The 26,503-nt window shown below is 34.7% G+C and overlaps 1 protein-coding gene across 2 annotated transcripts in view; it reads left to right on the forward strand.

Annotated features, from left to right (window-relative positions):
• LOC145678777 (uncharacterized) overlaps positions 1–26,503 on the forward strand; it is a 69,068-nt gene that overhangs the window by 14,748 nt on the left and 27,817 nt on the right. For both annotated transcript variants that reach the window (XM_081749276.1, XM_081749277.1), the window contains exons 2-6: positions 6,606–6,735; positions 11,705–11,873; positions 18,132–18,249; positions 22,338–22,458; positions 24,513–24,650. In XM_081749276.1, coding sequence (XP_081605402.1) covers positions 6,606–6,735; positions 11,705–11,873; positions 18,132–18,249; positions 22,338–22,458; positions 24,513–24,650 — 676 coding nt within the window. The remainder of the gene's footprint in view (positions 1–6,605; positions 6,736–11,704; positions 11,874–18,131; positions 18,250–22,337; positions 22,459–24,512; positions 24,651–26,503) is intronic.

Here is a 26,503-nt window from a genome sequence, read left to right on the forward strand (position 1 = left end):
TCTTAGCTTCGAGGTGAACGCTATCCAACTTCCGGAGGGCAAAACTCCACCAATATTATGACTGTAAAAAACACTACTACCGCCAGACGCGTATTTGTTCTTTACATGTTTGTGTTTTGTGACTAACTTGTTTCTTCCAAGCGTCTCTATCTCACTCACCCTATCAATTGAGTCAAGCTCTGCCAAGCAGAGGAATTCGTGACTATTACAGAAGCTGACTATACCAGTTGCGGAGCAGTTTGCAACTAGAAGTATACAATGCAGGAAGATAGCAGCGATGCAAAACCCTAACAGCACAAGATGTGCTAGGCATGTGCCATTTAGGTGTCCCAGCTACTTTTTAGGTACCCGACACTTGGCACATATGATAATCATATGCTAAATATGTACTTCAGCTACCTACAGTTTTAGGTACTTGTTACACCTAATTGGATTTGCAACTATGTACCACAAATATAGCATTTATATACCTGGCTCAGTTTCGCACTCTAAGAGTCATTTCTTTTTATGTCGTCACTTGGGACATGTATCTATCATGTTCTAAGTACGTCCTTTAGGTACATACCGTTTCAGATACCCTAACAGCACAAGATGTACTAGGCATACGCCATTTAGTTGTTCTAAATTCATCTCCCATATTTGATGCATTTGTTGCTTCTTTTTGTGAGCGATTGTGTCCTAGAAACAACAAACGCATCGACTTTAGTAGATGGCAACTGTCGCCAAGCATTTGAAAGTGAATACGGAAGAACCATGAAATAAAGTAAATAGACACTCGTCATTTTGTTATAAAATTACATGGCGAGCAGATTTTATCTGACCCCAAACGGTTCTCGTCGAATATACGTGGTTAAAGGAGCACTCTGATTAGCCAAATTCAAAAGACCTCAACAATTTATCCCTCTACAAGGGACGTTTCCTTCATCGCCTCCGTGTCCAAGTCGGAAGAGCATGCAGCTAGTAATTGAAAGGTTGATGGTTCGCGCCCACCATCGGGTACTTTTTTTTTCTTTTTACTTGTTCAAAGTGTTTTTAAGACTCGCCTTAATGTAAACACATTACGCATATAGGCGATTTAACATATTTTGGAGGAGGAATTTTGTGGTTCATTGACGCTTACGGCATGAGGAACATAGACAAAAAGAGAAGGCTATGTGTGAATGTAGCACCAAGACATGCGACAGATCATATGAATATTATAAAGGCAAAGATATTTGCCACATATGTCGAGCGTACAGGAAATAACTTGAAGCTTTCTCTTGCTCGATTGTAACAGATCAAGTAAAACGCTTCTCGTGATTACTCGCAATCAAGGAAACGGAGTTTTATTCTCCAAACAGGAAGAAACTTCTTAATATCTCTGTAGAAAAGACTGAGAAATAAAAAAAGAATTTAGAAATATTATTTTTGGAAATATGGTTTTGCGACCAAGCGTTCTGTAGAAAAGTGTTAATTTGGACAGTTCTCATGAAAATGCCTCATCAATGAAAAGTTTCATTTCTGCATTATAAAGTGATCAAGCTAACTGTGTATGAGTAAGACTGTCTCCATTTTTACTTCGTTGAAGTCTTTTCCGAATGAAGCGCCAAGCATACCGCTCAGAGTAATTAGAGTACTGTACGTAATTTAGTACCGTACGTACGGCTACTTAATTTAATATTTCTGAAGAACCTGCTCGTGTACTAAATTACACTGTTCTTGTAACTCACACTTAAAACTTAACTTGTATAGGCCTAAGGGAAAATAAAAATAAAAATCTATATGACAAACAATTACATATGAATCAGCTGTTGTAAAAACACTGACTTCATACAAAGAAAATTGAATTAGTGTACTGTCACTAGCTTCTAGGGACCGCGTTCGGAATTTTGACGTTTCGGATTTTTGATGTTCGGATTACATCCTACTGTATATAAATATTAGATATATGTGTATGAATGTATACTCTAGCGTAACTTCGGAACATGTAAAAATATTAGTGTGCAATTCGTTGTTTACTGGGTCGCTGAAATGAATAGTGCCACTCCTAATGTGGTTTAAGTCCAAGTCCCCAAGTCTAAGTCCAAGCCATGTCATCCCATCACGCCAATTCCCAAAACGGTCCTTTTTAAGGTTAACTAAATATTTCTCGTAGCAATAATTCATTTTATCACATTTTTGTCCAATTCTATTTATAAAGTAAAAGACTCTGTGAGATTTGTATTCAACACCTGATGAGTAAAAATCCCGCGCTCTATCAGTGAGCTACCATAAACACAATTATAAATGTAATCTATATTATAAAATTGAAAGTAACTATATATGTGACTCTTAATCTCTTGAACCACCCGATCGATCTCGATCAAATTCTCAACATAGATGAGGTTCAGAACTCAAAAGTTTTTAAATATAAAATTCCACTTTGACGATAGAACTTAGAAGAGGGTTGAACCACAGCACCAATCTCGATTAAATTTTCAATGTAAGATAGGTGCAGGTAAATACGCCATGTTAAGTATGTTGTATTTTTTTATGGTCTTAATTTTCATGAAACACAAAGAACAAGACATGTACATTGCAGAGTAGCCTTTTCCGCGTGTAGAAAAAAATGTGGCAGTGATGCAACTCACTTCTATTTTGTACCGAAGGTAAAAGAAAAAAGTGATACAAAGTGGCGTATTTACCAACACGTGCAGGTAATTACGCCAAGTCTAGGATACTACTAGAAGCCTGTAATAAATCTTGCAACTGCTTATATCGTCTGTGCTATACGAACTCAAATATTACTACACAACATGGCTGAAGCAAAAAATAGAATAACCAAAGGGCAAGATGAAGATTAAAAGGTAAAATGTAAAAACTATAGTCTCCAGAGTTAAAATAAAGTTTCAAACTGAAAAATTTTAGTCTATACACTACAGTTTCAAACAATGTCACTGTACTGTGAGTTAAAGACACTACACCGCTATTACATGGAACATGTGAGAGAAATGAAAACATCTTTATCTTCTACAGTCAGTCCTCAACAAGCCCTGGCGTATTTCGCTGCACCATGCTCATATTGATTTAATAGCCATGGAATCACAAATACTGAAATTACACTTACAAAACAAATTGTTCCTAGACGGACATGAAATAAGGTGTACATTGTTGTAAACAATCGGCAATGTTCTGAGTTAGCGCAGTAATAATAACGGATTATTATCTCTATTGAAATTATAACGTCCATTCACGGATCCTTCACAAAGCAGGCAAGGCAGTCTCAGCCCTGTCTCACAGAATATTCATCAAATCGGACTTATCCAAGACCGTGGCACATACTGGAGGCGCATTTTAGCGGGTATATATAATAAAACTGAGAGTGACAGTCTTTGTGACTTCATCACCCAACAGATCTCGATCAAATTTTCAACATGGATGAGGTTTGGGTTTGGAATCGGTTTTATCATATCACTTTGACAGTTCAACTTGCAGGAGAGGAGGGGAGATGCATTTGAAAATGATCAAAAATGACCAATATCTGTTAGAATCCTAGTTTTCGGGGTTCGCTGTGATGAACAGTAACACTTATGATGCCATTTAAATCCAAATTCAGCCCTGCAACTTTGGGGGAGGGTGATTTATAGAAGTGATCGCAAATGATATCAGTGTCCAATCCATAGTTTTGAGAGTTGCTGAAATGAACAGTGGCACTTGCGATGCCGTGCCCACAACATGGGTATATCTATATCTATTTATCTATCTATCTATTTATATATATATATATATATATATATATATATATATATATATATAAAATGACCAATATCAGAGAGCGATTTAGTAATGATAAAAAGTGAATGGCTAACGGAGCATATTATTATTATTATTATTATTATTATTATTATTATTATTATTATTATTATTATTATTATTATTATTATTATTATTATTTTTAATTTAACACTGCGAAGCTAGTTACTTTATATAAATATTCAATATCAAGGAATATAAAAATAAATACGAAAAGGTTAAGTGAAGGAGGAATATTGGAAGCTAGACCGAAGCAGCTGGTCGACTCTCTCTGAGCGGTATGCTTGGCACTTCATTCGGAAAAGACTTCAACGAAGTAAAAATGGAGACAGTCTTACTCATACACAGTTAGCTGAATCACTTTATAATGCAGAAATGAAACTTTTCATTGATGAGGCATTTTCATGAGCATTGTCCAAATTAACACTTTTCTACAGAACGCTTGGTCGCAAAACCATATTTCCAAAAATAATATTTCTAAATTCTTTTTTTTTTATTATTATTATTATTATTTCACAGTCTTTCCTACAGAGCTATTGAGAAGTTTCTTGCTGTTTAAAGAATAAAACTCCGTTTCCTTGATTGTGAATAATCACGAGAAGCGTTTTACTTGATCTGTTACAATCGAGCGAGAGAAAGCTTAAGTTAATTCCTGCACGCGCGACATATGTGGCAAGAACCTTTGCCTTTATGATGTTTATATGACCTGTGGCATGTCTTGGTGCCAAATTCACACATATCCTTCTCTTTTTGTCTATCTGCTAAGGCAAGCCTCGACTTACATATCTATTATTGTTCTCTCAACCGGAAGCCTTGTTGTTAGTATTTCATTCTGTTATTGCTAATCATCCTAATAGATCTCTGAGTTAACAAAAATAAAAAAAAATCCAGATATGCGTATAGCGTGGGAATGTCAGGCTTACATGTTACGATCCTTTTAAATCGTAGCTCAAAGAAATACAGAGATATGGCTCCAATGTACTTCTTGGACAATGTAGTATTATAAATGCTGTGCAGATGGAGATAAAACTTACTACATTTGTATTTACTGCAAGCCTGGTAATGTATGAAAATAATAGTTTTTCGTATGTTCTTTAAGATAATATTGCATTTTAATATTATGTCATTAACGTTGATACTAAGAAAAACTCAAAACTGCGATTTGAGTAGTTTTGCTTCAAGTCCCTTACGGAATGACCCCGAGGGAAAATGAGAAATCTACTGGAAAAATTGGGACGTTTCATGCACATTCCAAGATCCCAAGGATTGATTTCCGGCGGAAGCTTTTGTGATTCCTATAAGCTATAATGTGATTCCTATAACCTGTATTAGTTGTAATGGAGAGTATTTTGAAGGGGATAAGGTTGTTTTGTAAAAAGTTTGAAAATATAGCTTTTACACAATAATTCTGGTTTCTTTTGAATGCCTTCTCGTACATTGCCTGTCCGTGTGTTATTACTAGAGACCGGATGTTAGGCAAAATGCCTATTCTTTAATATTAAAGATATGATCAAAAATAACGTTTTAAAGTTTATATGGGGGGCTATAGTTTCAATTTAAGCCAATTTTATTTTGCCTATTTCGACCTTTACTGCCTAAATAATTGCTTTAGTGCCTAATGTTGCCTATTCTATGCATTTTCTTCAAATTAAGCCTTTATTGGGAAAAATGTAATTTATATAACATAAATAATACACACATAGATGTGTATATTAGGTGTTTGTAAACACAAGCACGTGATACGTTGCAATATATATATATATACAGAGTGAACTTCAAAGATGTGCACATACTTCGGGAAGTGATTAGTGATATCAAAAGAAGACAAACAGTCCTCGTGTATTTTTTTCATATTCCGTGTCATGTAAAAGTGACAGAGTGCAAACTTGGAATCGAAAATCGAATTCTGACAATTGGAACGAAACCGAAAGATGTGCACATACTTCGAGAGGTGATTCGTGACATGAAAAGAAGACAAAAAGTCCTCTTGAATGTCACGAATCACCTCCCGAAGTATGTGCACACCTTTATGTCTCGTTCCAATTGTCATGATTTGATTTTGGATTCCAAGTTCGCCCCCTTGTCATTCCTACACGACGTGGAATTCGACAACATGCAAAAGGACCTTTTGTCTTCTTTTGATGTTATGAATCACCTCTTGACGTATGTGCACATCTTTCCGGTTCTCCCAGTATATATGGAATGCATAACAAGCTTCGTTTTTGTATATACAATAAAAGGAGATATTAACAAAGAAGTATGTTTCTATATTCTTTGAACATTATCTATGACTTGAATCTAGTTTTTAATTTATTGAGTATTTATCTTCATTATTTCGAGTTACATTTTAGTGCCTATTTTTTAAATTTTTAGTGCCTATTTGCCTGCCTATTTTCCAGGTTTTTAGTGCCTAAATATCCGGTCTCTTATTACTGTTGTAGATCTCTCCAAATTCCGTTTATTAAATGATATTCATGCTACTCTAGCGTTCTTATTTTGTAACGCAAGTTTTCCTCTAACCTGTAGAGTTAAAATGTGTTATAACCTGATGTAGTGTCATTTGAAAAAAATATAACTTTGTTGTGCTGCCAATAGTGTTCATCTGGTTATAATGCAGAATGTGTCAAACACCCTGTCGATATTTGCATCACTCAAAATTTCAGCTTTTTTATCTACTAGTTTAAAGCTTACAAGGACGTTTCAAGATTAATGGTCAACCCTGTATTTAAAGTGGTCTGTCTGCCTATCAAGTCACCTCTCTGAGTTGTGAACAAAAACTACAAGTTTTACTTTATCTTTAAACTTTTTTTTTTTTTTTTTTGTATATGTTTCAGTTACACAACGACGGAGCGGGAAGTGTACTACGTAACGCAAGCCAAAGTCCTCATGGTTCATTGTCTTCAAGATCCTTCTCAGCAATGCCCAAAATATGTGACGTATGTTGTTACACGATATAGGACTAAGGTAAGTCGTTAGTAAATTCCATTAATCCGCTTTCTGTAGAAATAATAAATAAATAAATAAATAAATAAATAAATAAAAGTGCATTGTGAGACTTTCACAATTTTTTCAAGAAATTGTTTACCAAAGGTTCTGCCTTGTTATTTACTATTAACTTAAAATCCAACTTAATACAAGGAATAGGTTGATATTAAGGTCCAAGATGATCAATGCATTTGAAGACTCAAAAGTGTTGATAATAACTGCTGAGTATTACTGTTGAACTTAATTTTATGTGTAGATATTGAGTATTACTAGGCAGGGACGTACGCAGGGGGTGGGTCCTGGGGGTCCGGACCTCCCCCGAAATTCCAACTTTTGTGTAAATTTAGCCTAATTTTAGGGACAAGTTTAGGAATTTCAATATAAAATACCCTGATATTGAGTTTGGACCCCTCCCGAAATAAATTCCTGCGTACGCTACTGTTACTAGGTAGAAATTCAGTATGAACGTTAAGTACAACAGAGCATATTGAATATAATTGTGTATAAAGCTTTAGTATAAACCTAGGTATAAATTCTGAGCGTAAATGTTGAACACAACAGCTTAAATTTTGAGTAACTGTTGAATATAAATTTTAGTTAACTTTTAATGAAATCTTTGAGTTTTAGGTCCCACGATTATGCCGAGGCTAAAGGAGACGATGATGATGTGAAATGAAGGAAATGGTGGAATTTTAACTCAAATCCGTGGCGGAAAACACCAATTTATAACGACTTATTTTTGCATATTTTATATAGCGTTTCACTATAGCCCACAGTTCGAATGAGTCTAACATCTCGTTTACTATTTTACCAAATTCACTTAAATCCATCTTATCCACAATATCCATCTTGATATTACCTTTTATTATAATACGTAACGAAGGAAACGTTTACACCCTTTAAATAACATGCATGTAGATTATGCAAGATGGATCCTTTGTTATATCTTACATCTCTCGTTGCTATGACAACCAGTAACACATATCGTCAGACTATTATATTAACAAAACATTAATCATAATATCAGAAAAAAAATTAATTCTAGTTCTTTTTGTATTTTCTTCTTCTTTTAGCTAGCTTGTGCACATTTTAATAACACATATTGCCCGTAAATACAAGTATTGATATTAAAAATACAAGTAATGATATTAAAAATACACAATATCGTTATAGAATGAAGGAATGAAGAAAGTGGTGGGAAACGGGAGAAACCTGAGAAAATCCACGCACATGATGTTTGTCCACCACAAAATTCATTTGGTGTGACTGTGATCAAAACGAGAGGTGAACGCTCTACCACTGAACCACCGCATTAGTTAACTTTTAGTATAGATGTTGAATGTAACTATATGTATAAATGTTGAGAATGCCTGATTAAATTTTGAGCATATTGGTTGATGAGAGTATTCAATATAATAACTGAGTATAAAGTATAAGTATTGGGTGAAAGTATAAATATTGAGTAAAACTTCATACATGTTAAGTAAAAATATTGAGCATTACTATTTAGTCTAAATTTTTAATATAAGTATGGGTATAAATGTTAAGTATAACTGTTGATTATATATATGTAAGTACAAATGTTGACTAAACTGTGCAAAACAGGAGTATAAATTTTAAGTTTTAACCAATTATGCATTAAGAGTATAAATGTTGAATATAACTGTTGTATAAATGTTTAGAATGACTGTAACTAAAAGTCTTGAGTAAAAATATAACTACAAACGTTAAATATAACTTTCTAGTACAAATATTAAGTGAAATTAGTATATATGTTAAGTATAATTGTTGGGTGTAACTGTGAGTGTAAATATTAAGGATATGTTTAGTACATCTGTAGAGTATAACTACGTACACATATTGAGAACTTTGAGTATAGATGTTCGGTATAACTGTGAACATAAATTTTCAATTTAGCAAATCATTAACTTTAAGGATATGTATTGATTATGACTGCTTATAAATGATTACTATAACCATGATTGTAAATATTGAGTATAATATTAAAGATGTTCAGTATGTGTAGTATATATATTAAGTGTAAATATTTTGTAAAAATGATAGTACAAATAACTGTTGGGATAAGTGTAAGTAAAATGTAGCGTATAACTTTTGAACATGAAAGCATCTTGAACAAATTGAAAGATTTCTTTGTCGATTTACTTTTAACATGCAGCCAAAAACTAATATTCGTGGAGAAAGTGAAATCATTTATGCAATTCCCAAGAAAGGTGACAAAACAGATTGTAATATTTATCGAGGCATCTCTCTTCTGTCAAAATTCTACAAAATCCTCTCAAACATTCTATAGCAAAATCGACTCCATACCCAAACGAAATTATTGGAGATTATCATTGCGAATTTAGATAAAATTGATCAACTATCGACTAGATTTTTAGCATTCAACAAACACTTGAAATGAAATGGAAATACAATACCCCAATATATAAATTATTTATTGATTTTAACTAGACCTACGACTCGGTTAAGAGAGAAACATTATTCAACATTCTTACGGAATTTGAAATATCGAAAAAGCTAGTTAGATTAATTAATATGTGTTTAAATTAATCTCAAAGTTAAGTTCGAGTAGCAAAATTCTTGTCTGCGAGCTTTCACGCCGAGAATGGCCTGAAACAAGGAAATGTGTTTTCGCCATTATTATTCAACTTTGTTCTGGAGCACGCTATAAGGAAAATCAAACATAGGAACTAGGGCCTAGAGCTGAATTGTATTTACCAGGTCATGGCGTATATTGATCATATATCATAAGGGGGATCATTGATCATAAGGGGGATAATAGGAAAACAATAAAAAGAAATGCAGAGATTTTATTAATCGCTTGTAGGGACATGGGTTTTGAAGTAAATGCAGTGAAAACTAAATACATAGAACTTCATCGGGATCGTAATACTGCAAATTATTCAAGCATCAAAATATCAAATAATACTCTTGACAAAGTAGATACTTTCAAATATATAGGTTCAATGCTAACAGAGCAAAACCATATCAACAAAGAAATTAAATGTCAACTGAAAGCAGGGAATTCATGTTTTTATTCAGTTCAAAACCTTTGGTCCTCAAGAATTCTGTCGAGGAATTTGAAGCTTAAAATTTGTAAAACAATAATAATTTACTCTGAGGGAAGAACTCAGACTGAAAATACTTGAGAACAAAATCCTGAGACGAATATTCGAATGCAAGACGAACGGGCGTGAGGAATGGCGGAAACTTCATAACGTGGAACTGCATAATTTATACTCTTTACCAAACATTGCTTTCAAATGTCATCAAATCAAGGAGGCTGAGGTAGGCAGGTCATGTATCTAGGATGAAATAAGGTAGGAAAGGTTTCAAATTTTAACTGGAAGGCCAATCGGAAAACGACCGTTATGAAGACCTAGGCGCAGATGGGAGGACAATATTAAGATGGGTCTCGCAGAAATAGGAATACAAAGTAGAAATAGGACTTAGTTGGCTAAGGAAAGAAGTCAATGGAGAGCTTTTGTGAACGCAGCATTAAACCTCCAGCTTCCATAGGTCATAGAGCTAGTTAGTTCTAAATTATTACTATTTTTAAATTACTTTGTTTCTAGTAATACGACTTCCTTTTTCCACTCTATCTGTGTCTACGAACGCACGAAGACAAGAAGCGCGCTTTTTCCACTTTCTTGCTCCCCGCGAACTTCAAGTACACTTACGAAAGCTATACTTCCGACTTGCTGGCATAAGCAGCAGGATTTCGTAATGAAGGGGGGGGGGGGATCCGTGACATGAAATACTGTGGTTATCGCCCCAGGGGATCGATCATTGTAAACTATTTTACTGGCAACATATATTGGTTTGTTAGGACAATAAAATGAGGATATGCTAATAAATATTTTAATAACAAACTATGAAGAAGTATTGAGTAAACGAATATACGGTGTAAAATAAGTATTGAAAAAGATTTTTATAATATCTACGGTTCTTCCTCTGTTCATTCAAAGATAACAATTTTCCTTTCATTATGACCTCAACTATTATAAAAAGTAGGCCTACATATCCACTACCATAAAAACTACATATCCAATAATGTCTTGTAAAATATTTTACAATATCTGCTTTTCTTTCTCTGTTGAACCAAATGTTAACAGAACTTTCTTTCCACATAACCTTTTGTTTTTATTATTCCGTCAACTACTGCTTTTTCCAAATGACAAGTTAAAGAAGCAGTAGAAAAGTGTACTGCAGAGAAGCGATGACGAAAAATTATGATAAAAAAATGTCCATACTATTACAGAACGGCACACTGTTTAAGAAATTGTGAAATTTCATTGACTAGTAGCAGAAATTCTGAGAATTCCGTAACTTTTCTAGAAATTTCAAATTTCCTGACTTGCTCAGGATATTCCGCTCATTCGCCATCACATATTGCAAGCAATTCGAGCTCGATTCTTTTTGTCTTCTTCCTTCTTCTTTTCCTTACCTTCGTTTAATGCCGTCAAGGATAGCAACGAGATCTCTTTTGGCAGTAAAGACATTCTATAAAATGGATTAGTGTTGCCGCGAAATTGAAAATTTCTTTAACAAGTGTAACTGGAATCTATGTTGCCAGGCTCATATTATTGGTGATTGTGGGCATTTAAGTTCTACCTGAGAGTCTATCTGATAGAACTGGTTTATCGATCGTCATTTGTAGTCCATAAGATTAGCATGGAACTAGATAGAATTCGGAGTGCTATCTATTTTTCACTTGCTTCTTCCCCGCCCCCCATAAGGAAGCTCAAGAGGGTTGATGTACCATTCCCTTCAATAATGTTACCTGTAGATCTTGACTTTTAAGGGAAAATAGTTGATTTTTTGTGCGTAAACTATAGTTAATGATTTAAGGGAAGTAAAATCCTGCTTTTACGATAATAAAGTATTAGTAACCATTAAATGACTATTTGTTGTTCTCTCTTTACAGAATGTGACTAAGTTCCGAATTCTCTTCGACTGTTGTGAAGGCTATAAAAGAAAGCCCTTTATCACAGAATGTGAACCCATTTGTGAAAACGAGTGTGTTCATGGAACCTGCACAGCTCCTGCGCAATGCACTTGTCATAATGGCTATCAAGGTGCTACATGTGAAAATCGTAAGTTCTAGTATTTCTTTCCAAAATGAGAACGGTTTATTATGTCATTGAATGGCTGTTAATGCACGAAAGAAAAGTTCGTATAGATGGATCATGCACAGGCACGAACCAGAAAACATTTGCTGGAAGGGCCAAAGTCGAAACGTTACAGGGGTTCAGATTCCCCGTGAGCACATCATTTGTGAGGACAAAACACAAGTATATTATTAGAAAAGGGTTACGAAGTTTTTTGGAGGCCCGTGCCAATGCAATCCCGTGGACGCGACCCTGATCAAATATGACATACTTCCATCAGCGCTTCCCACATTTTTCCAAAGATAAGAACTATAAATGAAACTTACAATGGTTATATTTTTGTTTGATTAATACGAGAATTCCAAAAGACTGTGCACTTAACTTCTTTACTGAATGCAAATTATACATAAAGTTAATAGGATTATGACTAACAACTATTCCAAACCAGCAGCTTTTTAAGTGAGCATGGAGACGAGGACCGGCAAAAGGAAAATGTTTTTTCCAACGAATAGAAGCGAGTGTCCATGAAGTAAATTTTTCATCGTGGAATGTAAGCAGTCCAAAGTTTGGTCGAGTTGTCCGATCATCTGCACCTCTGGTGTTTGGGGTCCTGGGTTCGATCCCAGCCCCCGCCAAGTGAACTTTGTGGTGGACAAACACCGTGTGCGTGGGTTTTCTCGGGGTTCTCCCGTTTCCTCCCACTTTCTTCATTCCACCATTTCATTCATCACTCACCATCACCGTCTCCTTTAGCCTAACCGGCATAACCGTGGGATGTAAAACTCAAAGATTTCATTTCATTTCATTTCATTTTTGTCCGATCATCTGGATGAAGAAGGATCATTCCAAAGAACTGTGAAGAAATAGTTTGCGCACTTACAATCCGGTCATTGCATCACAGAAGTTAAAGCGCAAGAATGTTGACCCCAAACTTCGACACCAATGTCAGTGTGGACGCAATTCGGCGGAAAACGTTAGTTGACCAAACAATGATCCTGGAAACAATATACAGAATTCACACCAAAGAATTGCACTCATGAAGAAATTGACACATTGGATGCCACGTGTTCTGAAGGCAGAAGAGAAGGAACATTGTCCCTAATCCACGTTTGATTTCTTTATGCACTTTACGACCAAGCGGTTACTGTACCTCCTAATTTGTTAACGCTGATCGTAGATGATAAAGCGTGGTTTTTAAAATTGGACTCTCTCACGGAACAGCGAAGCATGCTGTGATTTGCAGAGGGTATCATACCACCGAAGAGCGCAAAACGTTAGAAATGAGCAATTTATATCATGCTTAACGTTTTCGTGCAAGAGCAGAATCGTGGTTGGCATCCCTTTTGATAATGGGGAAACAGTGACATCCCATCTTCAAGACCAAATGGTTATACGCAGCGTTCACTAATTTGGGACAGTAATCCACCGATTCATTGCAAGACTGGTACATTCACGATACAATATCCCGGCTCATTGATCTGTCCAAACTAATGACTTCATGCTTCAGGGATCCAATTTCTTCAGGCATCACCTTCCTCAACTGACCTAAACCATTGTGATTCCAAAAAGCAAAACTAACAAATGCTAATAGGTTTGTTAACACATCATCATCGCAGTGCATGCTAAACTACAAACACTGGCACCTGTTAATTTTCAGGAGAGTTTCTTTCTTTTTTCTTTTTTAAGTGGGTCTGCGAACTACAAAAGTATGTCCAGGTGAACGGTAATTACCTAGAAAAGTAGCCAATGGATCTCTGAAAATAATAACTTTGTTCCTGAATTATTATTCTTTTCTTCCCAACTGCGTCTTTTTGAAATCTTTCTCAAAAGTATTACAATACAGGAGAGACTTGCAATTTTTGTTTAAATTTCCGAAAGAAGGAACTTGAAAGAGCAAGTGAATCAAGATAAAGAAGGCAAGGGAAGTATCTGCATGACGAGGGCCGTATTATTTTGCCTGGGAACACATATATACCATGACCCGAGGCGGCAAATCTTCTCGAACTATTTTTTTTTTTTTTTCATGTTCCAATTCTGGAATTTACGGAAATTTCGCGACAAGTATTGATACTAAAGAGGCGGCATTTTCTAATTGCTTAGGGTGGTAAAAATGTTGAATATGAGTTTGTGCATGACAATGTATATGAAACATACACCGAGTAGACGTGAAGTGTCAGTTTCGGAGTCATGTAATAAGTACAAAGAGAACGCGACGAAATTATTTGGCTTACCCATTATTTTCCTCATAAGTTTGTTCCTTTTCTTCTTCTTCTTCTTCTTCTTCTTATTATTATTATTATTATTATTATTATTATTATTATTATTATTATTTACCAGGCAACAAAGAAAATTCGTGCTGTTTTTACAACTGCCGCTATTTTTCGTGAGGTAGATAACATTTCTGCCACCCTGAGTCATTGGCACGTCGGCTAACGTAGATAGCAGGTCGCATCAAGTATTCGCAGTAAACCATGTCTGTGTCGAACGCAGTAATCAGGGCTTATTTACTGTACGAGTTCAAGTTGGGCACAAAAGGTGAGGAAGCAGCAAGAAAAATATGTGCAGCGTTTGGAGAAGATACAATTAGTGAACGCACAGCTCAAAAGTGGTTTCAGACCTTTTCGACCGGCGATGAGACACTTGAAGACAAACCTCGATCGGGCAGAACAAAATCTCTCGATTTGGACCAGCTCAAGACAGCAATTGAAGAGGATTCAAGTCAAACGTGTTAAGAACTCGCTCAACGATTTGGAGTAAGCGATGAAACCATTCTCGTGCACTTGCATGAGTTTGGAAAATCGTGAAAACTGAGTAAGTGGGTCCCTCACGTGCTGACTGCTGTGAATCATCTCCAACGACTGAACATTTGCTCTTCCTTGCTGACTAGGAACAACAACTGTCCAACTTTGGACCGTGTGATGAAAAGTGGGTAATGTACGATACCAAAAAACCATTGGCTCGTACCATTGGCTATTGTCAAATGGCTCCATGCCTTTAAGTGCAAAACCTGTTTTCCATCAGCAGAAGGTGATGTTGTGTGTATGGTGGACTATTGCTGGGATTGTGCGTTATGAGTTCTTAAAAAGTGGTAAAATCATAACCAAAAAGGTGTACTCAGCAGAATTGCAAAGAGTAGCCGAATAGCTTGTAAAAAAAAAAAAAAAAATTGCATTAGTGAATAGGAAGGGTGTTCTTGTCTACCAAGAAAACGCTAGACATCATACAGCAAAGATGACCCTGGAGGTGAGTTCTTCTCTCAGCTGGGAACTTCTGCCACATTCAGCGTATTCACCAAACATTGCCCCATCAGACTACCATTTTTTTTTTTTTTTTTTTTTTTTTTTTTGTCTATGGACAACCATATGCGCAATCGACAATTCAAAACTCGAGAAGATGTTGAAAACGCGGTGGCGCAGTTTTTTGAGTCCCAACACAAAGATTTCTTCAAAAATGACATCTACAAGCTTGTAAAACAGTGGGAGAAGGTTGTAGAAGCGGATGGTGGATATTTTGCGGAATAAACATAAGGTAAACGCATTTTTTTTGGAACTTTTCTTTTTTGTACTGAAACCGCACGAACTTTCTCGGTTACCTGATATTTTTATTTTTTAATTATTATTATTATTTTTTATTTTTTTATTTTGTTATTTATTTTTTATTTATTTATTTTTTTTTTTTACATTTTTCTCTTCTATTTGTGTATTTATTTGCATCTAATGTGTCAAATATATCTTTTGCTCGTGGTCCCTTCGTAAGGTAGTCGCTAACACACTCACTTTTCCCGGCTTCGATTCCCGGTGGTGATACTCGCTCAAAAAGTTGTTACAGCTTTATCAGGCCAGCGATCCTGAGTAAGATTTTCCTGGGTTTTCTCCATTCACGCCAGGCAAATGCTGGGATAGTACCTAACGTACAGGTGCCAGACAGCTTCCTTCCTTCTCCATTCCTCTCTTCCTTCCCCAGGTAGTATGTTCGCCAAGGAACATCATCCCTCATACGTAATGGGTCATTAATATCCAGAAATATGTATAAACAAATATATATATTTTTAAACTCACTTATACCATCACAATTTATTTCTTTTATTGTTTTAGTCGCAATATTTCTTTTAATTTTTTTCTTTGCTTCGCTGTTAATACGAATTCTGTATTTCTTGTAGTCTCTTTCGTGCTTTATGATTTTGTACTACTGTACCTTATTTTCTCCATCAGTTCTAGTATTTTGTCAGTTATCCAAGGTTTATGCTGGATTATTTTTTAGATTATTTAGATTATTTTGCTATGCATTCATCAGCTGCTTTCTTGATTCCTTTCTTCATTGCATCCCATTTTGATTCTGTGTCATGCCCTAAGATATTAATTGTCTCTTTGTCTGTTACTTCTTGGAATTCCTTTTGCAGGTTAATGTCTCTTCTTAATTTATTTTTCATCTTCTATGTGACCTTGATATTCTATAATTCTTTAACTTCAACTTACTCTTCTTCAGTGCTAAATTATTGTCCGACTCCACGTCTTCTTCTGTGTAGCTCTTAATGCTCTTTACTTGATTTCTGAATGCTTCTCAAACCAATACGTATTCTATTCGGTATCTTCTTATATCTCTCTGGTTTGGCCCACGTATACCTTCTTCGATACGGTTTCATGAAGAGTGTGTTCGTTGCGGTAAGGTTATGGCATTTGCAAAATTCTATTAACCGTGTTCTTCTGACAGTTCTTTCTCTTAGCCCAAACTCCTGTTTTTTTTTTTTTTTTTTTTTTTTTTTTTTTTTTTTTTTTCCTCGCCGCCTACCACATTTCAGTCTCCCATGATGATTAGGTTGTCCTTGTCTGGAATCTTTAGTATTACTTCCTCTAATTGCTCGTACGTTTCTTCTACTTCATCATCTGCGCAGCTTGTTGTAGACATGTATTCTTGTATTATGGTTGTGTTCCTTGTTTCTGTTTCATCTTGCTATTCTTTCGTTAAATCTTCAGTTGCTTATTACGTCCTGTCCCATTTTCTTGTTCATGAGAAAGCCAACACCTGCCGTTCTGTTTGCAGCTCCTCAATAGGCCATTCTGAAATCTTCCGTCCACAGATCTCCGCCATTACACCATCGAGCTTTGCTAATGCCTGGTAACCATATCTATCTTCATGTCTTGCATTTCTTTCTTCAGATTCTCCAGCTTTCCGCATTCAGCAGCGATCGCACGTTCCGAAGTTTCTATCCTGCAAGGGTTTCGTTTGATGACGATCGAGGAGGTCCTGCTTGCGTTTCCTTCCCTGGCGGGGAGAATCCTTTGTGAAACAGTAGTGTCGTATTCCCTAGACAATAAATCCTTATATATCCATTTCCATATTGTTTTCTTTGGAATTGTTAAGGTGTTGGATTCCCGTTTTTTTACATCTCGCAGTAAAAAAAGAGATTTTATTCGCGCCTGCTTTTTTCCAGCCCTAAGTCTTGCCGATGTCAATCATGAAAATGAAATTAAATCTTTCAGTTTTACGTCCTACGGTTATGTCGGCAAGGCTAAAGAAGACGGTGATGACGAGAAATGAATCTGATGGTAGAATGAATAAAGTAGGAGGAAACGGGAGAACCTTGAGAAAACCCACGAACACGGTTTTTGTCCACCACAAAGCTAACTTGGCGCGAGCTGGGACCGAACCAGGAACCCTATACATCAGAGGTGAACGTTCTCCCACTGAACCACCATGCCCCCGATGTCAATCATCTTCGGACTCAAGGTGGTAATGGTAAAAGTGCTGTCCTTTACTATAATATCTCTCTTGGTCTCGCTCCTACCATGAAGACCTGTGGGAGACTCTTACCCGGTATAGCTCTTATGATCATCAAAGCACATAAACCTCCACCCACCCTAACCTTGGCAATGTGAAGATATTACAATGGGATATTAATTACAAAAATGTAAAATCATTTCTTGAATCTACGAACATTACTAGTTCAATTTAATATAACTTATATTCTCCAAGCAGTTCTTAATTCTGGGTTATAAATATTTGAGCACTTTTGTGGAAACAGAAATAAGCATATTAACAAATTAGGAAAATTCTCCCTTAATTTGTTATACGGGAAATCTAAAACTAGTACAGTTTATACCTTCTGTCTCGTTTTGTTACTATGTCATCGTCCAGAATTACAATCAACATGCATACCTGCAAATTATATACTACAATAAATTTATATTTTAAAAAAAAAGGCAAAATATCTTGAGTATATAAATTGTTCAAATTTTATTTCAGGGTGTCCGCCAAATAGCTGGGGTTACGGTTGCAGATATCAGTGCTTGTGTAAGAATGGTGCTACTTGTAACCATGTAACTGGTGATTGTACTTGTTCTCCAGGATTCAAAGGGCCAAGGTGAGATTTCTGTTTAGAAACTTTTAGTTACAAGTATATGAAATGTAAGCAACATTTTGAATTACCATCATGTGTATTTTTAACTTCGTTTTATAGTGCTGAACATTGCCCAGCGCTCCTACGTATCCAGAAAGCTGCATGCATCTCTTTTGTATGGGCAGCCCAGGGTTCAATTTCTGGTAGGAGCTCTAATATTTTTGGTATAGATCCAGCATTGTGAGATAAAATGGAAAATTACTTGAATAAGGAAGTAGCGAAAACCGGTCTAAAGAACCAAGCATTGGAATTCAATATGCTAACGACACATGATCTAGTAAAAAATGCATTCCCTGGCCAGCCGTAGATCTTCCTGGGTTCAAATAGTGTCTAACTTTTAAGTTTAATCAATGGTTTTCTCTTATTTAATGTTAATATCTTTCCTTTCCTTGCAACCTACAATGAATAAAAATTAGATGAATTAGTTCTGGGAATCGTACAGAATTAAAGGAAAATGTTCAAAGTGATATAGCCTATTTACAGTCCCTCCAATCAAATACTATCTCCCGTGAATAGTTATAATCACACCCATTAAAGAAGATATGGATAGTTTCAATGCATTATTCTTAGGTTCAGATGAAATTGTAAAATAATTTTAGACACAAATAACATTATTTGAAATATTTTTGTTCTCAAAACAACAACAACAAAAAAGATACCCATGACGCTTTGCGCATCATGGCACAATCTTCTCGATACTACTGAATATATTGTACTGTTTACCAATTTTCAAAGCACAAAAGCGTCCATGGAATTCCACTTGAAGATGGCGTGTACGTTTGGATGCAACACATTGAAATTTTTATTGTTGCCGTCTCACGTCCTTCTTTTTTATATTTCTTTCCTTTCTATATCAAATTTCTGACGTTTGTAGTGGACAAACATTGTGTGCGTGGGTTTTCTCGGGGTTTTCCCGTTTACTCCCACTTTCTTCATTCCACCATTTCCTTCATTTCTCATCATCGCCCTCTCCTTTAGCCTAGCCGGCATATCCGTGGGACGTAAAACTTAAATATTACATTTCATTTTTTTTTTCAAATTTCTGACGGACATGACTGAAGCAACTACTATCTCAAAAACTTAAGGGTAAGAGGGGCTAGTGTCAGAAATTTCAGTAATTCCCTCTAAATCTACCATCCCTTTTAAATTACTACAATTTTGATCAGACTTTCGTTTGCAATGAAATTTACGAAACACAGATACTAGAAAGTTGGTATCATCAGACGAGCAAACACTACTAGAAATATAGCAAAGATTTATTTTTTTTTAACGAAGTAGACGAGAGTATATGCTTCACATAATTACTCAACAATATTGATGTATTGATACTTACATATGGTGGTTATAAAACTTAACCCTTTATAAAATTCTTGTTCATGGTTTTACAAGAATTCATTTATTATGTTTCAACATTTGGGACATAATAACTCCATTATACTAACTATCAATATATAATTGCTATCGCGACCGAAAAGTAACTATACACCTGTCATACACTAGTACAAACTATGGCCCGCGAGTCAGACTTGGCGCTCTGAAAGGTTCTATTCGGCACGCGACATGATTCTTAATTTGACAAGTTTAACGTCACTTCTAAGAATTAGTGTATCCTAGTTCGAGCCAGATTATGAGAATCTTTTACACTTGCACTTATAATTTCATTGATCAAGTTTTTCTTCATAATCTTGCAATCATTAATAGTATTACAATAATTTTGTAAAATATAATATTACTGTTTTTAATAAATTATATTGGCCTGCCAAAAGTTTTTTTTAGATTCCTAAGGAAAGTTTCCCATCACACCGTTAATATAACAACATATAATATCGACTTACACTTACTGTGGTTGTTGAAAGTGGCCCCAATGAACATACAGGTATGTCTGCACGAGTCCTTCTTGCTTCTCGAAGATCTTCACAATATGATTTCGTGGAATGTTCCTGGTTAAATCACGAATAACTGGTTGAAGCTCCTGAAGTGTGTTAACGCTTCCTCACTAACTTGCAATACCCCGCTACGAAAAATGGTCTTTCACTGTTTGTGTTTACTCACTATGCTCACGGAAAAGGAACATGTTTAATGAGAAATATTCGCTCTTCTAAAGTTAACACAGTTCTGAGCGTACATAAGAAAATGCAGTCTCAATCTTTCAAGTGCGATGAATACACAATGAACGACAAATAATTAGACACATCTTCTCATCTCAAGACCACCAGTCTGATTGGTTCGTGGAAGTAAACTGCACACAACGTTGAATCACCACCTTTGTAGAAATCATTACTCGCAGCTCATAGAATACAATCGTTCAACATATAATCGTGTTTATATAATTTTATAGTTACTTCTAGGATGCACTTTACAATTCAATTCTGACTATAGTTATAACATTGACGAGAGGGATTGAACTCTGAGTTTATTTTACTTCGTATAAGAATTGAAATTGAATATTACTGAAAATTTAATATCAACATGAATTTTGCCTTTATTCTTATCCCAATCTCACCTTAATGATCCTGAAAACACTCCTCTAGAACCCAGATACATGTATTTAGTTGCAATTTTGAATCAATCTAAAAATAATTGTCTTACATATTTATCATCTGCTATAAAATTATATTTACCTATTATGACACATAATTTAAAGGATCAATATATGACGCATTCATTACACAGAGGAATCAACTCTATTTTGGTCATTTTGGACTTATTTCATCATTAAGATATTAAGTCTAGTTTTGGTCATTTTCGACATAGTTCGTCGTCAAGATATCAAGTCTATTTTTGGTCATTTTGAATATATTTCATCACCAAGAAATCAAGCCTACTTTTAGTTATTTGGAACATATTTCATCAGTAAGATATCAAGTCTACTTTTGGTCATTTTGGACATAGTTCGTCGTCAAGATATCAAGTCTATTTTTGGTCATTTTGAATATATTTCATCATCAAGTTATGAAGTCTAATTTTGGTCATCTTAGACATATTTCATCAGTAACATATCAAGTCTACTTTAGGTCATTTTGGACATATTTCATCACCAAGAAATCAAGCCTACTTTTAGTTATTTGGAACATATTTCATCAGTAAGATATCAAGTCTACTTTTGGTCATTTTGGACATAGTTTGTCGTCAAGATATCAAGTCTATTTTTGGTCATTTTGAATATATTTTACCATCAAGCTATGAAGTTTATTTTTGGTCATCTTAGACATAATTCATCAGTAAGATATCAAGTCTACTTTTGGTCATTTTGGACATAGTTCGTCATCAAGATATCAAGTCTATTTTTGGTCATTTTGAATATATTTCATCATCAAGTTATGAAGTTTATTTTTGGTCATCTTAGACATAATTCATCAGTAAGATATCAAGTCTACTTTTGGTCATTTTGGACATAGTTCGTCATCAAGATATCAAGTCTATTTTTGGTCATTTTGAATATATTTCACCTTCAAGCTATGAAGTTTATTTTTGGTCACCTTAGACATAATTCATCAGTAAGATATGAAGTCTACTTTTGGTCATTTTGGACATAGTTCGTCGTTAAGATATCAAGTCTATTTTTGGTCATTTTGAACATATTTCATCATCAAGATATAAAGTCTATTTTTGGTCATCTTAGACATATTTCATCAGTAACATATCAAGTCTATTTTTGGTCATTTTGAACATATTTCATCAGTGAGATGCCAAGTCTACTTTAGGTCAGTTTGGACATATTTCATCATTGAGATTTCAGATCTACTTTTGGTCAGTTTGGATATATTTCATTATCAAGATAGCAAGTCTACTTTTGGTCATTTTAGACAGATTTCATTTTTAAGATCTCTATCAGAAGGTTCTTTCAAATTCTAAAAGATTCATATCCAGATATTGTAAATAACATTTATAATAAAAAATAGTAGTGTTAACTTTTCCATGTAGCATGATCTTAAGCATACTGTACAAACTTTATTTCTCTCTTTTTTTTTTAACAACTTGAGAAATTGAACTTTATTCCCGTGTATTCTAACACCCTATATGATGTCTAATTCAATATCGTTTCATTTCAGATGCGATGAAACATGTCCAGAAGGAAGCTATGGGCTGCACTGTGATAAAGAATGTTTATGCGTTAATGGAGCAACTTGTAATACTGTATCTGGAGTCTGCCATTGTGCAGCAGGATGGATAGTTAGTATTTATGTATATCAGAAGCTATTACTTAAACTAAAAATTTATTTCCTTGTTCAATTTTGCTTAAGTTTTAACTTAGTTGCGCCATCTTTAAATTTAATCAATTGATTTCTTTTTAAATGATCATATTTTCAACTTTGTGATAATTCAGAAATTATTAAAAATTTTAAATTTATTGATTAGAAACTAAATAGCGTGTAGTGTAGTAACGTGTGTATAAACTTACAGAAGTTTTTATATGCCTTGTAAGTACCTATATTACTGCTCTTACTACAAAAAAAAAATAAAAATAAATAAATAAAAGAATAAAAAAATTAAATAAAATATAAAAAATATTTTTAAAAAACGAATTTTGTAGTATGTTAAAATAATATTTGTTTGTTACTTTGTTTAGTATTTAAAGTGTATTTTTGTAATGTTACAAAGAATCATTTTGATCAATGATACCTCATTTCTGGATCAAAAGATCCAATATATTTCAATCAAAAATTTTCTTACGCGCCTTATATCTGGAGAACTACGTACAGTGTAGCCAAACCCAAACTATCACTTAACTCAGTATGATGTGCTTATTCCGTACAAAATGCGTAAACTCGATTTAGGAGCCATTCAAAAATTTTGTGGCACCGATCCAAAAACTAATATTAGCCAAGATCGCAGTCTTTTGATTTGTTTTTTTGATCATTTCTAAAATTCTTGGTCGAGATCACAATCTTTTGATCCATTTTTTTATCATTCCTAAAATTCTTGTTTTAAAGATAATCTTTTATTTTGTATAAGTGGCAGCCACCATTGGGTAATTATATTCTTTCATTATGTGGGGTTTGTTTTGAAATGTAACTTTCTAGTAATCACTTATAATTTGCTCTTCTCGAGGACTACACTTACCTTCACGTGATTTTTGTTGCATTCATTTCCACAGAAAAGCATAGGAAATTCCCGGGATGCAGCAAACAAACTTGCGCATAAGTAATTTTGACAAGGTGAAAGCGAAGAAAGGTAAAATGAACAGAAAAAAGTCACACTCAAATATTACACAATTGATGCCCTTTGGCTATTGCTAACCATATCTCTTAAACTCAATTCATCCCTTTTAAAAATATAAAGAAAATAACAACGGAAGTGTTGAAATGACCGCTATTTTGCTATTATCTTTTCCTTATTTTATATTTTATTTCATCTCACATTCTTCTTTACGCAATGTCTCTATTTTCTGTACTTCCATCCTACTCTTTCCTTAGTATCTCGGCACTTCCACATTCTCCATCATTGTAGATTAATCCCATATTATACTTACAAAGTTCTCTGTTGTTATTTTTGGGGAGTCTGGAACATCTTTCCTAGTGTTTTCTCCTTTCCTGATATCTCTTCAGCCTTTAACATAGCTACATATATCTCCATCATAAGACTCAAGCACAATTTTGACTATCGTTGCGCGTGACACTACTACTTGGTCATCCAGTATTTTTATCTTTTCTGTCTTCTAACATATGATGACGAGACTTTCAATCTTGAAAGCTAAGTGCTTTTTTTCCTCCAGTATTTATTCTCTTCACTGTCTTTTGTTTAAATTTTGTTACACTTAAAATTTATATGTTGTGAATGCTAACCATTATATTGTTAGTTCTCCGGTCACCACTTTTTTTATATTTCTTTAGTACCTTATACTTGATTTTAAAACATCAGTAGTAAGCATACCGTTAATTAGTGTTCTGCCTTGCAAATAATATTTATGCAGTTTAAATTCTTATAATTCTTTTCTAAAGAATGGAAACTATACAATGAAGGTGTGTAAATTTCTTCAAGGTACGCAAAAAAAAAAAATGAGGGCTTTTTCTTTATTTTCTTTATTTTGATGGTTAAAAAATATCCCCCACGCGGACTAATAAGCAAGAATAGGCATAGCAGCGGGAGAAGAGTTACCGATGAAAATTCTAGGAAGAGTTGAAATCATTTTATATAGCACGATAGTTTTTTTTTTTTTTTTTCGTTTTGGTGGGGAGAAGACAAGGTTAGTAGTGAATTTTAATATAGTATTTCATTATTAACAGGGAACTACATGTGCTGATCCATGTCCTAGAGGAAAGTGGGGAAATAACTGTAGCGAATTCTGCTCATGTTTAAATAATGGCTCTTGCAACCATGTTACTGGACAATGTGAATGCCTACCAGGATTCGTAGGGAAACAGGTATTTATTTACATTTTGTTTGTCATATACAAGTATTTAAGTAATTTAATGTAAAGAGTAAGATGAGGTGATTTTTCCGATTAAATCATCTCTTTAATTTGCTTGTAAAAGTAATTAATGGTGATGAATCAAAAGACAATTTACAGCAGATGAATCAATTTACAATCAAAAGATAATTTACAGAATCAAAAGACAGTTTACAACAGGTAAATCAGCTGGCAGCAGATGAATCAAAAGACAATTTACACAGGTCGGAAGTAGGGTTACCAGAAAGAGAAAAATAAGCTGAAACGGAACACTAACAACAAAGAGTGAAAAAGTGACTGACTGGACCAGGACTCGACTGGCGTAGTGGTTAACGCATCGGCACAGTATGCCGGAGGTCCCGGGTTTGAGTCACCGTCCAGGCAGCCACTTTTTCACTCTTTATGTTAGAATTCGCGCCTATAGAGGATATGGTGTGTAAAATAAAAATACTAGTTGTTTCTTCCTTTCATTTAGTATATATGAAATCACAACCGTTATAAGGTGCTCAATATATGGACACAGGATAGTCCAATCACACCTAGGTGCTGTGGTATAAGCCACGTGGTCCGAGATGAGAGCACTGACCTCGAGAATGAGAGAGTGAGTGGCTGTTCTAGGAAGCGGACTGGGTGGATGCCCTCCCCGCTGGTCTAGTGGCTAGCACGTGCGCCTTTGGTGTACGTGGTCTCGGGTTCGATTCCTGGTGGGAGAGACTTTGTTAATTTTAACTGTCCTCGATGTTTCTGTGTTCGTGTCCCTGTCGTGGTAGGTGATTGAAAAAGTAAGTTAAAATAGTAATGCAAGTAAAATTAGTGATAAGTAGTTCAAGTAAGTTACTGAGACACGTTCGGAGAGTCAGTTGACTCTTAGAAAAGAGTGGCGTAGTGGTTAATGCTTCGGCACGTTATGCCGGAGGTCCCGGGTTCGATTCTCGGTCCAGTCAGTCACTTTTTCACTCTTTGTATTAAAATTCACAACTATAGAGGACTTGGAGTGTAAAATAAAAAAAAATCAGTTCCTCCTTTCATTAGCACAGTATTTATAAACCACAACACTGGCAAACCGGCCTAATTCGACACTTTACTTAAGTATGGTCATTTTTAAATTGATATTTATGTCAGTGAGAAAGATGTCTCTAGCTTTTCAAAATAGCTATTTTTAAAAAAAAAAAATTAATCTTATTCTATTTTAACTCTTACATTAAATTTTAATATTTAACTGGAATTAGGATTTGGAGCAAATGAAATATGAAACTATTTTAGAAAATCTCGAAATCTTTCAAAAGAAAGACTCAGTTATAGAGTTTAAAATCACGTAAAAATTATACTACTCAACTACAGACCAAAAACCTGTCATTGATTTTAAAAAAGAGAGAGAGGGAAAAAAATAGATTAAAGTCATTTTGCGTCCCCCTTACACTATTGTCGGACCACTGGACGATATTTTAAAAGAAGGGACATCTGATCACCGTAGTAAAGAGATTTCAGCTCTTAAGATGAATTTGAGGTCCATTTACTGTGGAACAGACAGATAAGATTAGTTACAGCTATTGCTGCTCAAAAACTAACATAACAAACAATTTAATGTTACCAACAAGTATTTTATTAATTTCTTAGAAATTAGTCTGACTTTTTGTTTAACAAACATATATTGATACCCAGTCTTCAAGGAGAATTACTTATACACATAGAATCTGATATCAAAATGTTCTGAAACTGGAGGGCATTATAAAACGTGAAATTACTAAATGCATGACACATTATGCACAAAATACGCCAACGAAACAAAAACAAAAGAATATTTTGAAAAAGTACGAAAGAAAGTAG

The sequence above is a fragment of the Thermobia domestica genome, chromosome 2, assembly GCF_964235325.1.
Source record: "Thermobia domestica chromosome 2, izTheDome1.hap1.1, whole genome shotgun sequence".
Lineage (NCBI taxonomy): Eukaryota > Metazoa > Arthropoda > Insecta > Zygentoma > Lepismatidae > Thermobia > Thermobia domestica.